The following is a 15705-nucleotide window of genomic DNA, read 5'->3' as shown; positions in this document are numbered from 1 at the left end:
ATGAAAAAAAAATCTAACATAACTGAACAACAATCAAAACAGCGTTGCAAACGCTATGCGAAACGGTGCTGTTACCGCTCTTTAAAAACAAGTTACCGATGTCATCTTGGCTTATGTTTCAGCGCCATGTTTTGTCAGAAATATTTCTAATAATGGTAAACGTAAAAAAATATCAAGAAGTCAAAACAACTGGCGAATCCAGGGGAAAATTAGACAATTGATGACCCAAATCGATATATAAATATGTTTTCTACATGCAAAGTTTTTGACATCGAGCAATTTTTAAATATTACGATGCCATGCCGTAAACGGGTTTTCCCCGATTTGAACTGTAGACATGAAAGCATTTTTTGTGCAAATTTAAAACAACGCTTCTAGTATGTCTTGGCCCGTTTTTATAAAGTCGTTTATGCATAGTTAGAGGCATCGTGCGTCTCTAATCCCACCCTTTAAAACAGTGTGGTCCAACTAAAGGTGCGCATGCCAAATGTGACAATCACATCTCTGCGATTTGTACGCGGCAATAAGCAAAAATTACATTACCTAGCATGATGTGTTTTTCTGGCCGTCCAGCGCAGCTAGGCCAGTCTCAAAAAATCTCAGCTAATTAAATAAAATTTGGCTTGCATCCCCGCAAATGTTATCGAGTGAGCAACGAACTTTAGTTTACCAATACAAATTATTCGCGCGCACACATCGATTTGCCAGAGAGGCACAGTTTTATGTCGGGTAAGTTTGAGACAACTGTTTTGTTAGTTAGGTAATACAGGAGACATTTTCCACTTTCGAAAAGGCGTAAATGTCTAACAAACTTATGTCAGACTGCCTTTTCTAGTTCAGTTCCTAAATTTACAAATCTACTTTGTTGAAATTTATGTGGGAATGCTACACCAGCTTTGTCAAGGCATAAGAAATGCTCATTACCAGGAATTTGAAATGATATGCTTAAAACCATTCACTTTCATTGCAACAAATTTATACAGATAAATATGATTACAAGTGAAACATTTTAAAAATACTGGAAAAATTTTATATTACATTTACCGGTCCCCGGTAGATTTTGTAGCAATAAATGAACGTTGTTGTAAAATCGCAAATTATCGTATATGGGCTTCGGTTCTCGTGGAGTAGAGGTTCTCAACACCCCCTCTTGGTTAGAATTTTGAAGTGTCACGGTAAAATTTGCATTTTGTGTAAAGAATCGAACTTTGTGTTTTTATTATCAGTAGCTATATTTGGTGCAAAAACGAGCAACGGCTGGTCTTTTTGCCAAATACATCATGTAACCTAAGTCAGTTAACCGAAAATATGCCGAAACCAAACAATATGTAACCGGGAAATAACCGAAAAATATAAATAATTTTAAACACCAAGGTATAGGCATAACTAGATTATGCAATAGGCCTAATACCCGTTTTAGTTGGCGGTGAAACTCGCTTTCATATGCATAGTGGAACAAGTTATGAACAGAACCCACCTAAAAATCTAAACAGAAGCCTACAGATATTTTTCGCAAGCGAGAAAAACTTATGACTATAGGTTGATTATCAGTGTTGTAATGACTATGACTTGACTTAAGTGCACTTAAGTCACTGTTTTTAGGTGACTTGACTGGACTTAAATCTTTTGGGCAAAATGACTTGACTTGACTTAAATCTTTTGGGCAAATGACTTGACTTGACTTAAGTCATTTGGACAAATGACTGGGGTTAAAATAAATTGTTTTAATTAAGCAATTATTTGTAAAATTGCGTTATTTATCACAATCTTTGCACATAAAAGAATTTGCTTGTAATATGCTGCTAATGCTTTTATGTATTTTTTACTTGAGTTGTTCATAATAATCGGAGAGTTTGCCGGTTTTCATAATTTAAAGTTTTATTTTTTTGACAAAGGCTGGACTTGAAGTTGACTTGCTCTAACTATGACTTGACTGGGACTTGACTTGGGCAACCGCTGACTTGGACTGGCACTTGACTTGGTATTTATTTAAAAAGACTTGACTTGTACTTAAGTTATTTTACGAATGACTTGACTGGGACTTCATTTCAAAATGACCTGTTTACAACACTGGTGATTATTGTTTGACCTAAAAAAAATAAAAGTTTGACAAATTTCTACCTAAAAATATATTTTTTGACAATATTTTGACCTATTAGAAATACATATATTTAAACAACAAATTGTCGTTTGAAGTACTGTAGTGTTTTGGCGTCGTAAACCACACGTTTTACTGACGATTGGTGGTTTACAAATCAAATATTTTGTTGGGACTTAGCAGTACTCTTAAAAGTATAAAAATGCCGAAGAAAAACAAGACGCTAATTTAAAAAAAAAATCTTGTGTAAACAGTTGAAATACGACGTAAAAAAAGTTGCAGAAAACATACCAAAAACCTATTAATCGAAATAGGAAATGGGATAATTGCGAATCACAGGCGAAAAAATACAGCAATACTGATTAATACATTTGTCCAAATCAGAAACATACGAAACTATATAAAGCAAAAACAAAGTTCGAGCTTAACCTAATGCGTAAAACTAGGCCTGGGTAGTTAATTCTGCTACTCCGGTATACCGTACACTGCTATAATGAAGATATAATACAGTTAAAATGTCGTTGAATATTACTCAAAACCATTTTTTTTTTTTTGATAAAATTTTAACTCAAACACAATTTCAAAAAGATGATTATAGTTTTTCAAATTTTGTAAACGATATATGTGCATTTTTAATCGATTTCGATTTGAAATAATTTTGACAAATTTTGACCCAATTGGTTGTAAATTTTAACTAAAATTCAAAAATAGTCGCCCTACTTATGACCGAAGTGCACATCAATTCCTTATTGTTAGGTCACAAAGCGTTTATGAGCGCTATTTGCTATTTACTTCGAAAATATGTATTGCTTTCAATTAAATGTATATAAACAATATCAATATTTTTTTTGTAATTAAGAATATAGAGACTCAAATGCTTGCACTTTAAAGAGCTTGTTATGTATTTTGTATATTGACTTATTTATAAGAATATTGCAGGTGCTGTTTTTTAAGAGGGAATTAAGTTTAAATGTCGTTTGATGGTGTTCACGGGTCCACGAGCGTATACTATATAGCCTAGTTCAGGGATGGGCATCTTCTCGACATTTAAACTCAATTGGCTGTACACTATAGCAGGCCTACCCGGTTGAAGAGCACTGCGTTATAATAAACTTTCGTTGGTGGTTCCGCAAAATTAGTTTAATGCTTAATTGCTCTGTGCCTCAAGAAAGTTTGAAAATACTGATTTACGTCACACAGTCAGAAGAAAACGCCCCATAATCTAATGAACGTATTTCTCCACTGAACGGAAGCCCTATCATAACCACTTTAAAAATAACAACGGATTGGCCAAATCAAATTAAACATCGAATATATCATTCATAACTATACCCGGTATACTGCAGCCTATTATATGGTAAAGTATTGTTAAATACACATGGTCACGTGAATGTTTATTTTAACCCGCACATAATTGGTTGTTATTTCTTTGACACGAATTACATGGATTAAAAATACATCAATAATTTTCTAAAAGAAAACAGCAATATTTTAACTTAACTTCATTTTACAACTTATTGTATATGCAAATATTCTTCAAAATATTGAACACATTTCACGTAGATCGCAGAAAAACAACAACTGAGGGACCAATGATTGACACAAGTAGTCTTACAAGTAATGTGCCTGATGTTTATATCGAATAATACGGGCTTAATCTTTTCGAAAGCAAGTGTAGGCTACTAATCCATAACGTAACAAAAATGTTTTAAATAAAGCAAATAAGCCTTTCGCGGTCCTGTGTTTACTCTGTGCTGTTTTGGGAGTTACTGTATAACGCTAGCAAGTGAAAAGATTAACAATCTAGTAGATATAATTTGGTCAATGGTTTAGCATTATCGCATTGGGCTTTCCTTCACACTTCACATCAGTAGTTACTACTTAATTGTCACCGAGACCCCCATAGTCCAAAACACCGTCTGTCGACTGACCAGGGTCGGTTACCAATGCCGATTTGTCGCTGTACGACTTTCCAGGTGCAGGTCGTTGTTGAGCCGATTCGTCAGGGGAGTACTTGTGCTTTAAGGGCAGGGAGCTAACCAGAGATCGATCTGGGGCGACGTCATTAGCCATGCGACCGTACATTGAACCTTCGCTGGCGCTGGAAGAAGGCTGCTGGTAAAGACGTTGAGGCATTGAATCTTCGCCGTCGACGTCAGCACCCCAGCCTCCTTCGAATTTATCGTAGGTGATTCTTGTGTGCGCTGGCGCCATAGTTTCGTCTGCGTAATAGCGCCGGTACACTCGAAAGGCAATAACCATCCCGAGTCCTTCTAAACCTTGAAAGAGTGCATAGTATATGGGGAAGAGAAAGTAGGCTCCCATCGCTTCACTTGCAAACGCCATTTTGAGAATTGTCGAACTCAGCTGGCTGTTCTGACATCCGGTTTCTATAGCTGTACATCAGAAGATGAAATCAATATTAATATCGCAATAGTGGTGGACTTGTATCCGGGGCGGATCCATCGAAGGGAGGGACACATGTCCATGTATCTAACTTATGTTTCTAGTAGGAATTGTTGAGAAACTTGCTAAAATTTTGCCTAATAGTTTTTAATATAAAAAATACGTCACGTTTTTTTAACTTTATACCGTAGCTTGTGACGTCACGTTAGAACGTAACTTTGTGACGTCATCCCTGATTTTTTTTCTTGCCCTGAAACAAAATCCTAGATCCGCCCCAAATCGGGACCATATAGGAGTGGAGGACTTACCAACAGTTCTACGACTGGCGTCAGGGAGACGGATCCCGGTCGCAAGAATGTAACCGCTGCTATATCCGATCAAAGGCATGATGATTGCGATCAGGTAAGTCTTACCGGAAATGGCAGCAAAGAGGGCAGTGCCGAACATAATACCGGATAAAGTCATTAGAGCAATGAACGACACGCCCACACTAAACAGGGACATCTACAAAAATATTTGAGTTTAAAGGTGACCTAATAGAAAAAATAAACCTACTCAACCATTTTAAAATCTCCTTTAAAATATAATACGGGATTTTATTTTAATAAGCGTTCATACATCTAATGATGATGATGTTGCAAATTATTACCTTTAAAACAGTGTTTGCTACTTTCTCGTATTTCGCTTTCAACGCGATCCCAAAGCCAACTGGAATCAAGGTCATAATTAAGGTCAGCACGACGCCACCAAACGGCACAAGGGAGCCGATTTCGACCACATCGATCCAACTTGAACCGTAAATGAAAAGACAGAGGGGCATCAAAATCAGGGCAAGTAGAGTGGAAACTGTTGACATCAGTACGCTGTTGAACAAAAACCTCCGTAATAAAGTCACGTTTTAAGGTATTTGGGGTCTTAAAATATAAAATGGGTGAAATACGAATAAAATGTCATGTCACATGTTTTAATATTAAACGATAACTGTTAAATAAATCCCGCCAACTAAGAATGAACACATCATAAAAATAAATTGGTAAACGATGGTCGTTTCCCTAACTGATCTTGTAATTAAAGTAATAAATAAATTCCAGGTTGTAATTTGTGGAACTGGTGAATACGGCTTCGTGTCGTTTCGAATTTTTAAAGTTCAATATACCAAAAATGTTGTACAAATTATCTCGTTGTTGCTTTTAATCATTAACAAATTACTTTATTAAGTAAATGAAAGCGATTTTTGCAGCAATCTTCTGCCTAATTTGAGCTTGTTGCAATTACTTAATTTTCTCTATTATTCCTTCGGTATTTATATTTAATATTTTTAAGTGAAGTAGTTCTTTGTTATTCAAGTTAATTGTTTTAAACCCCTTGGGTGCGACTTGCGGGATTTCGTTGCCCAAACGATAGGCAAAGCAATCAAGCCAAACTGAGCGCAAAGCCTGATGGTGCTAATCAATGGACTGATATTGCTCGCTCAAAACTTGGCCACATCTGCTAGAGCTTTAAGCTTTTGGTGGTAACAGAAATCGATAAGAACAAACCTTTGTCCACCACTCGATAAAAGGAAAGGTTATTTTGACAAAATGTGCTTCTTTGTCTTCGCCTAACTTATATATATATATATAGCCTAAATTATATAAAAGTTCAAAATTATGTATATATATCAGTTTATATATCAACTTAATACGGTAGTATAGACCAAAGACAATTTTGAACTTTAAGTTATTTATTAATGTATACTTTTTGAACGACTTGTATCTGCATGTAATAACACCTAATAAATGCCTTTTTATAAAACAACAATATTTGTTTTTTGTGCTTTTTTTTTGTGAAATTCTTCAAAGGCCATATACAACCTTTACTACAATCTTTCACCTGAGGTTCACGTCTCCGTACAAAAAATAGGTGAGCAGATTGGAAAGATTTCCTCCAGGACAACTCCCAGTTACCAGGACTGCCACTGCTGCCACTTTGTCCAACGCAAATATTTTTGCCATACCGAATGCGGCAAGAGGCATGATGCCAAACTGGCAAGCCGCTGCAATAGCCACACCTGTAAAATAGAAGACGTTTCAAAATTGCAGCCCTGTGGAAATTTATTGAAAAAATAATATTTTCTTTATTGCAGAAACACCAGTAAGTTTTCGCTATTCTCTATTTTTTGACTACCGAAGTTTAGCATAATCTTTTACCACTCGGTTCCAATATATGCTCTTTTATCTGCGATAGGTCAATGGTGCATCCCAGACCAAGCATCGTTTGAATTACGAGCAATACGAGGATCGCCTCGATTCCTGAGTTAAGACCTGGACTGGCCTTGATTCGCTTCACAACTTCTGCAAGATCCGCATTAACCAGAGTGCTGGTTTCTGTTTCTGCCATAGGGATACCGGTCGTTAAAATATATTTTAGAGTCCCAGAAAGGCCCTTTGGCGTAACTACGAGGGCGGAATTGTTCAATAGACGCTCCTGTGAAGTCGGATGCGAAGTTTTAGTTTCATCAAGATTTATACCGGCAGGTTTTCGTGAAGCTTTTTTGGAAAGCTTTTTCGACCCAAGGAAAGACTCCAAGTTGGATTTCTCTTCAGAAACAGCGAGAAGGTCTCCTAGCGGCCTATTTTTGTCCGATGTGTCTCTGGCGTCCGACAGCATCAAACCCAGCAGAAGAAACACTAGACCTAGTTTCGGTAATCCAATCATTGCGATAGATGATATACAAGTACCTATATTCACAAAGATATAACGTATTTATTCTTGTTTTGTTAAAAAAGATAGAAAGCTACCTATTTTATAACATAACTTTCAGAACGTTGTCAGTTAGCGATAACATTTGTTAATTTAATACGTAAACTAGAAGCAAAGATTCAGAAATGTATTTTCTTGCCTAACGTTATATTTTACTTGACAAAAGTTCGCTTTAGACTTTCTGTTTTCTATAGTATATAAAACAATACATTATACTACCAAACATAGGCCTATATATTATTTGCACAAGACTTTTCTGTTTTTTTGTATATATCTAAATACATTTTCGTTAAAATTATAGTAGTTTTTAACCAACCTAGACATTTTGCTACACTTTGACTGCTTCTATACGTTGCGTTGGCGACTTTCTGTACGTATATACGTACTGCGCGGCATTTAGGTCTATAAAATATTTATGCGCAATGCCAGACTTCTTGCAACGAAACGTTGTGCCTCTAGAGCGCAAGCTGAAAAGTTTTTTTTTAAATCCAGCAGCACTGCAAAAAAGCATTTAAAATAATAAAATTAAACCTGCGTGTCTTTTAAAGTGCTCGTTGTAGTTATTTAGATTACTTATTATTATCGATTTAAAGCTATGCTTACGTAAACTAAAATATGTGCTACATCAGGAATGGACTTGAGATTTAAGCAGTTATCTGATACGGTTTTGCTTATAAAGCTAATTCCATTAGGCTCTTCAAATGACGGAACTAAGGCTCGAACTGCCAAGACGAAAAAACTAACTGAGTGAATATCGGTCAAACCAGAACGTAACAGTTGCATTGATTTTTGCGGTTCTTTCGAAGAAGCAGATTGCAGCCCAATCGCAATCGATTTTGCATATGAGAATTTATAGATCTTTACAATGGACGAAAGTAAGAAGCATTGGAGCGTTGACCCTAATTTGGACAAGACAGACGTCCACAACGCGAAATCGACGCCGTTCTTTGACATTTTAGAAGGGATGCAATATCCTAATCGTATTTTATTGTTCAAATCGTGTAGGTAATATGTGGTCTGATTTCAATCACAAAAGTTAAAGTAAATCAATACTACGATGTCTTGATTAATGCGCGGATGTGTTGTAGCGTCGTTCCTAATCAGCACATTCCCCGAAGTATTTCCTGATGGGAACAGTTCCTCAGGAATGTCATTGTCCGTTGCCAAATCGAAATTTAGTATACAATTTGGATGCAAATTGGTAGAGCAAAAGCGGAAGGAATACGAAACCTTCATATCACAAAGGCCCGTGACGCAGCTGAACATATGTTCTTCGTTCTGCTTAACACATGACAGCTTTTGTTGCTAAGCAAAAAAAATTTAAGTTAAACAAAGAGTTGAAAGCGTGGTTAGTAATTCAATAATTTAGTGTAATGCGCCACAAGGGGACTTAATTATTTATGTTAAACACTTGTATGGAAGACCAAGTGATCTTTTTCCTTTCCAGAAAGCCAATATGACCTGCGATACCCATCTGAATAACATTATTGGTTTAGTTTATATTTTGGTAGCGGCCTTTTAATGTACACAGTGTATACGTCATGCAAACACAGCTGCTCGTATTGGGGGAAACGTGTATTGTTGTTTGTTTAAAAATATTGCAACTTGGAACATAAGCGATAATTAAGGTTAAAGCGGGCTACTGCAAACACCTTAATTAAAAACAACATTACCAATGGAAAAATAATACTGAAAGTTCAATGTATAAAAATATGTTTTGCATAAGAAAATGACATAAACTAACGATAAATAAAACTTTATCTGTGTGTGCTACAAATAGTTTTCTCTTTCAACTAATTAACTTACAACGACTAAATAAATACGCTACCGTGATTTGTAAATATTTGTTATAACCAAAGGTTTCACTCGCGATTACAAAACTTTATAATAAAATTGGCAATGGATATTTTCGATGGAATTTAACATTTTGTTATATCTAGAGTTTGAATGGCAATGCAAATGCAAAAATATTGTTAAGAACCATCCTAAAGAACCCTAAAAGTTTTGTTTAAAACGGGATTTTTATACCTCACGGCAAATAATCTTTTAGCAATAAATCCTCAACGAAGGTATCATTGTCTTCTAAACTTTTACCGAACGTAGTTGTTAGCCGCGAAACGCGCTTATATAATAGTATAACACCTAAGGCAAGAGCACAGCACAGTAGCAAAATCACGACCAAGGCGGCCGATAGAATCGCTACAGTTTGATTTAAAGTATTTGCTTCTTCATCTGCGGCGTTGACATTGTTTGAATGTTTCAGAACGTTTCGCAATCCAATTTCTACGTTAAGAGACGCAACAGTCGAAAGTACAGTTGCGGGCGAAACCGAAGTATTATGGGTCAACTTGGGGGGTGGTCTCCTTCGTGGCGTCACAGAGATGATGTAGTGCTTTGTTGATGCGCGATGTTCGTCGTAGGGGTCGGTATGTTGTTTATCCGAGTGAACTACAGTGTCCTGTTTTTCAGCCCTGATACGTGGAATATCTTCGTCGTCGCCCACAAGTGAAGTGACGACCCCCGAGCCTCGTTCGGCGTCACCCGATGCTAATATTTCCGTGTCTCCGAAGCCATTTTCTCCTTTTCCTGATCCGTAATTTCCGGACGATTCACCGACTTCACCTCGAAATTCGTGGGACCTGGTTTTCTTTTGCATCTCTGTATAAAAGTAAAAGTAGACGGGTAACGGTATATCACACAAGCTGTCAATCCAGTAATTTTCGGAAGAGAAAGTGATGACATTTAAGTCACATTTTAGGTGAAGTCAATTATCGCTCAGCAGCGACACAGTTTAAACCTATTGTAAAAATCATTACATACAAGGATTAAAGATCGTATAATCTGTTATATCAAATACATCATCTTGCTGTGCCCATAAGGGGTAAAGAACTAACAAATTTTATCGTTACCTCATTTTGGCAGTTTAAAGGTGTGTAAACGAGTACTTTATTAGTGTGAAATACCTTCAAGGTGATTAAACCAGGTGGGTTGAGGACGATCGAATTGTAACCTTATGCATTGGTAATTTGTATCGATGCCAGCTGCCGCACAGGCATGTGCCACGTAATACTGGTTGGGTGGGAAAACCTCTGGGAAGCACCACGAGCATGGTTCACACGAAGCCCGAATCGAACTCCAATAAAAACCTACACAAGAGAGTGACGAGAAATCAGACGCATTCTAGGTAATTGATGTTGGATTCTTAGGTGTAAGAAGGTTAAGAGGGATTTTTCCAATTCCACGAACTTTGCTGCGCTCGTCAAAAGTTTGTTTGCCTATCGGTCCAATGGCGTTTGTTTATAAAAGGTAGTCACGTGTATCAGCAAACGACTTTCCTATTTAGCAAACGACTTTCCTATTGCGGTCTGATACTTTACAATAAAAATGTATCAAAATACAAGAACGACTTTATAATATACATATTGTTTTATGCACCCAAAAAACATGTACTTTCTTTATTAGAATCAAACGAAGCTTTTAACTCTTTTTACTCTCAGTTAAAGCCATTTATGGTATTTCCATACCTTTCTTGCATTCTCCGCACTGGGTGTCGCTCGACGCTGTACATTGCTTCACAACGTCCCTACCAGGTCCACATTTCTTACACGTTCTGCAGTAGCTGCCGCCACCCCAAGCCGCCGTGTATTCCCGCCCCGCCAAGCAGGTTTTGCATTTGGTGTTGGACGAGGACGTACACTTTCTAGTGATTCCAAATCCCACCTGGCAACTGCTGCACAACAGACACCTTTCACTCCATGCGGAACTGGGCAGCGCTAGTAAGTTCGAATAAAATCCCCGTGGACAATACTTATGATGCTCGCGGGATTCCTGCAAAAAACAAAAACAAAATTGAAACCAAAAAAAAAACTTAGTTTAAACGTGCAGGGTTGTCATATGTATAAGAAAGTCACTTTAAATAGACCGTTTTAGAATATTTACGTTTTTTTTACTTTTAACTTGTTAGTTTGGTAAACATTTAGTGGAAAAATGTCGAGTGGAAATGTTTAATTCGTCTAACTTTAAAGTGACTGATTGAGAATTAAGTATAGTGTTGCTGCCAGGCATTGTACCAGGCATTTTACAATTGATTGATAAAAATGCATCTTATATACGACATGAATCGAATGTTCTAACTATAAATGTTTCTGTCTTTAATCACAAATTTAGATTCTTGAGCACATGGCCCAGGATAAGTGTCGTTGACTCGTTTCGAAGTTTCTTGGCATCTTATAGTTTGCCTTATCTTGCTAGGTTGATTTAAGCGTTTCTTTCAGGTAGAAATTTCAATACAGTTTTAAAGAACCGACGATTATTCGAACAAAATTAAAGCAATAGGATAACCATCCGCACGAAAATGTCCAACTGGTTTGAGTATTTCGTAACCAAATTCCAAAATTTCTATGACGCCACGGCCACCAAAAAACTTAACTGTTTCATTTGCTTCAGTGACAAATAACTCAACAAATTTCTTAAATATTAGTCAGTTTCGTTTGGATGATTAGGTATCCACTTTACAATTCATATGTAGTATCAGGTGGAATATTTACTAACACACCATGGTTCGGAAAATTTAACAACTAATCATATGATCTGTAATAAAAAAAAACAATTTTGATCTTGTGACCGGTTTAATTAAATCCTATAAATAAATGTTAGGTAATCCTACTAATAGTAAACTAAATATGGAACAACTTTTGGGATTGTTGAAACCCCCAAAGACAAAACAAATAATGATGAAATACACGCGAGATAATAACGAAACTGTATTTCACAACACATAGACAACAAGCGCAATGCAAAGTCAATATGTGTGGTATTTGGCAAAACAAACAAAATGACCTAATTTCGATTTTTTCTGGCGATCAGTATAGGGTATTTCTCACTCTTAATTTTTTCAGTTTGTTTCCTAAAATATAACGTATTATCATAACTACTAAATGCCCCAGCAAACATTTGCATTCGATGTGGTACAATTTTACAAGAATTTTTGACTATCTCAAATTTAACGCGTTGTACAGGGTGTGCCTTAAAATCGCCTTTTCCCTTTATTTCAATTTACGTCACGGAAGAAGCACTTACGTTAACACAGGCAAACGTTATGTAAAATCTGTTTTTGAAAATAAACCTTTCTACGTCATCGCCGTTGTACTTGTCGACAGGACGACGAAAACAAACGCAGCTAAAGACGCAAGCATTGTGCAAATTTAAAACGAAGAGGCGTTTCTCATTTGGTCCTGACCAAATTGCGAAAAAGTCTATTTGTGGACTCATCGTGTGCAAAAGTTATGACCTCGGTTTGTCCATGCACGATTTGCCCTTTATCTAGGTAATGTAATCGCTTAAAATAATTACTTATGTTAACCACTAAAAGCAATTACAATAGCGTGATTGTTGTCTGCCTAACAAGAAATAATATAATAAGTTTTTTTTAATAATTTGATATGTTTTTCGAAGTTTTCCAGTTAATTTAAATGGTTGCAATAATGTACAGTAAAATACCTTTAGTCCTATTTATAGTTGCATTCATACGACGTGATATTAATATCAACGAATAAAGGAAAACCCCAAAAGCACCCGGGCGTACATCGTTGACATTTTAGATTCCAGAACAACTCTTTGTCACTAGAAAAATCGAAGCGGTTGATTGCACAACAAGTAGTAACGCCCTACACCCAAACAATCTGCAACAATAGACACCTGCCGTAATCTAAATTAGGAATTTCAATGGGCTGCGTGTCTTATTTGCGCTTGAGACACCACCTACGCAAGACTTGCGTGAGTTATATACCGACGGAGACAGCACGCCGCTAAGACACAAAGTATAGGGTAAAAAGCGGAAGTTTTTATTCGGTTGGTTTCACTTGTCCGGTTGCTGAACCTCGTATGCTTTTACTTCTAAAACGCGAGATTGGTGTTCATATCGCAATTTTAGCAAATCATCGACACCGCGATAACAATAAACGACGTGGTCTATACTTTTATTGAACTTTCCGTAATATGTACTTTTTTCTCTTAAAACCAGCATTAACGCTCTGCGATAATATGATATATTAGTTTATACGTGAAAATGCAATTTATCTTGCAATACCAAGATATAAAACAATTATACACGGTAAAAAGTAAAATGAGAACTTTATTAGAATTAATTTGATTATAGTATGGCTACTTTCATCAGTACGTATACTACTTTTTAACTTCTATTCATTTCGCGTTCTAATTTGTCTCTAAGCAATTATTAAGATAAAATATACTACTTACTGTTAGTTGAGATGAAACAGCAAATATAAAAAATAATTCCAACGATCCAAATTTCATTTCAGACAATTGTTTCTTCTTGAACAAGATAAAGTTTGATATGCCGCCATATGAAGCGAAGCGAGTCTTTATACGAGTCACCTTTTTTCTCGCTGAGCAGCTTAGGAGAAAAGGTCCGCACAGCACAAGCTTGGTTGCTTAAACCGGCAACAATTTTAAAATACATTATACGGTCCTTATCCTAAATGTGATTGAAACAATAACCTCGTAGAAGAATCGGAAAAGCTCATTTTCGGTATACTTTACCAAAAGTTCTGATTTAGTATTTATCCCATTATAAAAAAGTTTATTAGACCTAATTCACTAACTTTACTGCTTTTAAGGACTACTTAGAAATTTGTGGAGCGAGGACAAGGGGGGACCACAATCACCAAAATAGAACGCAAACAAATATTCTGTACCTATACCATTTTTTTATGTAAGAACCTAAAGTTTTTTTCCCAGGCTGTTTTTGTCTAAATTATTTTTTTATCCCCAATCTATTATTTGAAAGAAATTTTTTACCAAACTTTCTCTACCAAAAAATTCTCGATCAAAACATTTGTGCCCCTTACCGGAGCAAACTGCCAATTGTTGTTTATCGTTTTAATCGCTTTAAATTAGTAAAATATATTTAAAAATCTAAAATTATTGATTTATGCACACATACAGTATGATACATAAAAGTATAGTAGCAAGGTTTTGGTCCCCAAAGTGTAATTAACGTACGGTCCCTAATATATAACACGATCTAAAATAATGCGGTAGAGCCAAACTGCACCCTTGGCAAAATATATACTAGAATCATATTTAAATAACGATATAGTAATTTCACCGTTTACCTTTTTCATTAAAATATGTTTAAACAATCATGTCAACGACTCAACGCTTTAGTCAATCATTAATCGAATTGGCTTAGCTGGACTTATTCGGTTTTATCACAGCAGATACATTGTGCTTTTTGTGTGTTTTTTGCTTACTATGAATGTAAATGGCTTTACGTAACAACAAAACTAGTAAGCAAGCGCCCAAAGCCAAACTGAGACTGGTACAATCGAAACAGAATCTAACAGAGAAAGAAATCATAGAGAAGCTTGAAAGATTGGCCGAGGAACGATTAGCAAAAGATGATTCACATTCGTTTGACTGGAGAACTCTGTTGCAGTGGAAATATATGTACATTTTTGGCGAGGTTGTGCTGGCTGTCGCCATCATCATTGTGTCAGTATACATCACAAACGTAAACAGTCAAAGGCAAGCAATGATTGACGAAGCGCTTCGGCAAGCTAAAACTGGCGAAGATTCGGAAACAGTTGAAGGTACAACTAACCAACGGAATATCGCAGAAAACAACGAAAAATTGGTAGAAGATCAATTTCTACCGGATGATTTTGATTACTCGTTAGACAGCGATGAGTTTATACTAGATTAGACATGTTTTTTATGTTGATTTAGCTCGTGGCATCAGTTTTTGTTATACCTTCAAATACAAATGAGGATATAACTGTATATATAACACGTGAACATATAGACTAACACATTTAAAAAAATTGGGGTTTAAATTATTTTGTAAAGTTTTCTGAAATACATGCATTTTTAATCAATTCCATTCCAGTTAAAAGGGAATAAACAAGAACGCTTTTCAGTGTGATTTTCTGGTTAACGGCTAAATACCGTAAGATTATGGTTTTCGCTGTTATTTTGCAAAATGAACAATAAAGTTTGTGCAAACAAATACGATTCTTAACTAAAAAGCGAGCTTGTGTTGAAATTAACAATGAGCTACAATTCTACAAATCGTTCACAAAACTTTATTTGCATGTGGTTGTGTTCTCTTGTTAGGGTCAATTGATTTTTCATAATATTATGTAACATAATGAGTTTTGGTGAAGGACTTTAACAGACAGGTAACGGAACGAACAAATATGTATATAGGCATGATATTGCAGGCTATGTTTTCGGTCAATTTAATTGGTGCTGTAGTAGGCCTATACAAATATAGACTAGATAAGCTTGACCACCTTTCGTTTATATTTCGTCCCAAAGTGACCCAATTAGTTAAGAAAGCACTTGTTTCTGATTCTTTTCCAGAAAAAGTTTAAAATGGGAATTGGACTTTAAAGGAGTATACATGAATGGTTGTTTTTCGTTCGGAAAGGACCATT

General features: G+C 36.0%; 2 protein-coding genes across 2 annotated transcripts; both read right to left on the bottom strand.

Moving 5' to 3' along the window:
• Positions 1-3755: 3755 nt before the first annotated feature.
• LOC146160610 (putative sodium/bile acid cotransporter 4) lies at positions 3756-7201 on the bottom strand. The gene is made up of 5 exons (XM_083384972.1): positions 6694-7201; positions 6377-6554; positions 5154-5367; positions 4813-5008; positions 3756-4494 (listed from the first exon to the last, which is right to left on the bottom strand). Exons 1-5 carry the CDS (start codon positions 7199-7201, stop codon positions 3980-3982), a joined length of 1611 nt encoding a protein of 536 aa, XP_083241098.1. The 3' UTR covers positions 3756-3979.
• Positions 7202-9182: 1981 nt separating this feature from the next.
• On the bottom strand, positions 9183-13620 carry LOC146160609 (uncharacterized). The gene is made up of 4 exons (XM_083383997.1): positions 13505-13620; positions 10771-11074; positions 10210-10392; positions 9183-9904 (listed from the first exon to the last, which is right to left on the bottom strand). Exons 1-4 carry the CDS (start codon positions 13559-13561, stop codon positions 9276-9278), a joined length of 1173 nt encoding a protein of 390 aa, XP_083240123.1. The 5' UTR covers positions 13562-13620; the 3' UTR covers positions 9183-9275.
• Between the last annotated feature and the right edge of the window lie 2085 nt (positions 13621-15705).

The sequence above is a fragment of the Ascidiella aspersa genome, chromosome 3 (assembly GCF_963924565.1).
Source record: "Ascidiella aspersa chromosome 3, kaAscAspe10.2, whole genome shotgun sequence".
In the NCBI taxonomy this organism is placed as follows: Eukaryota; Metazoa; Chordata; class Ascidiacea; order Phlebobranchia; family Ascidiidae; genus Ascidiella; species Ascidiella aspersa.
This window is presented reverse-complemented; position numbering and strand designations above follow the sequence as displayed.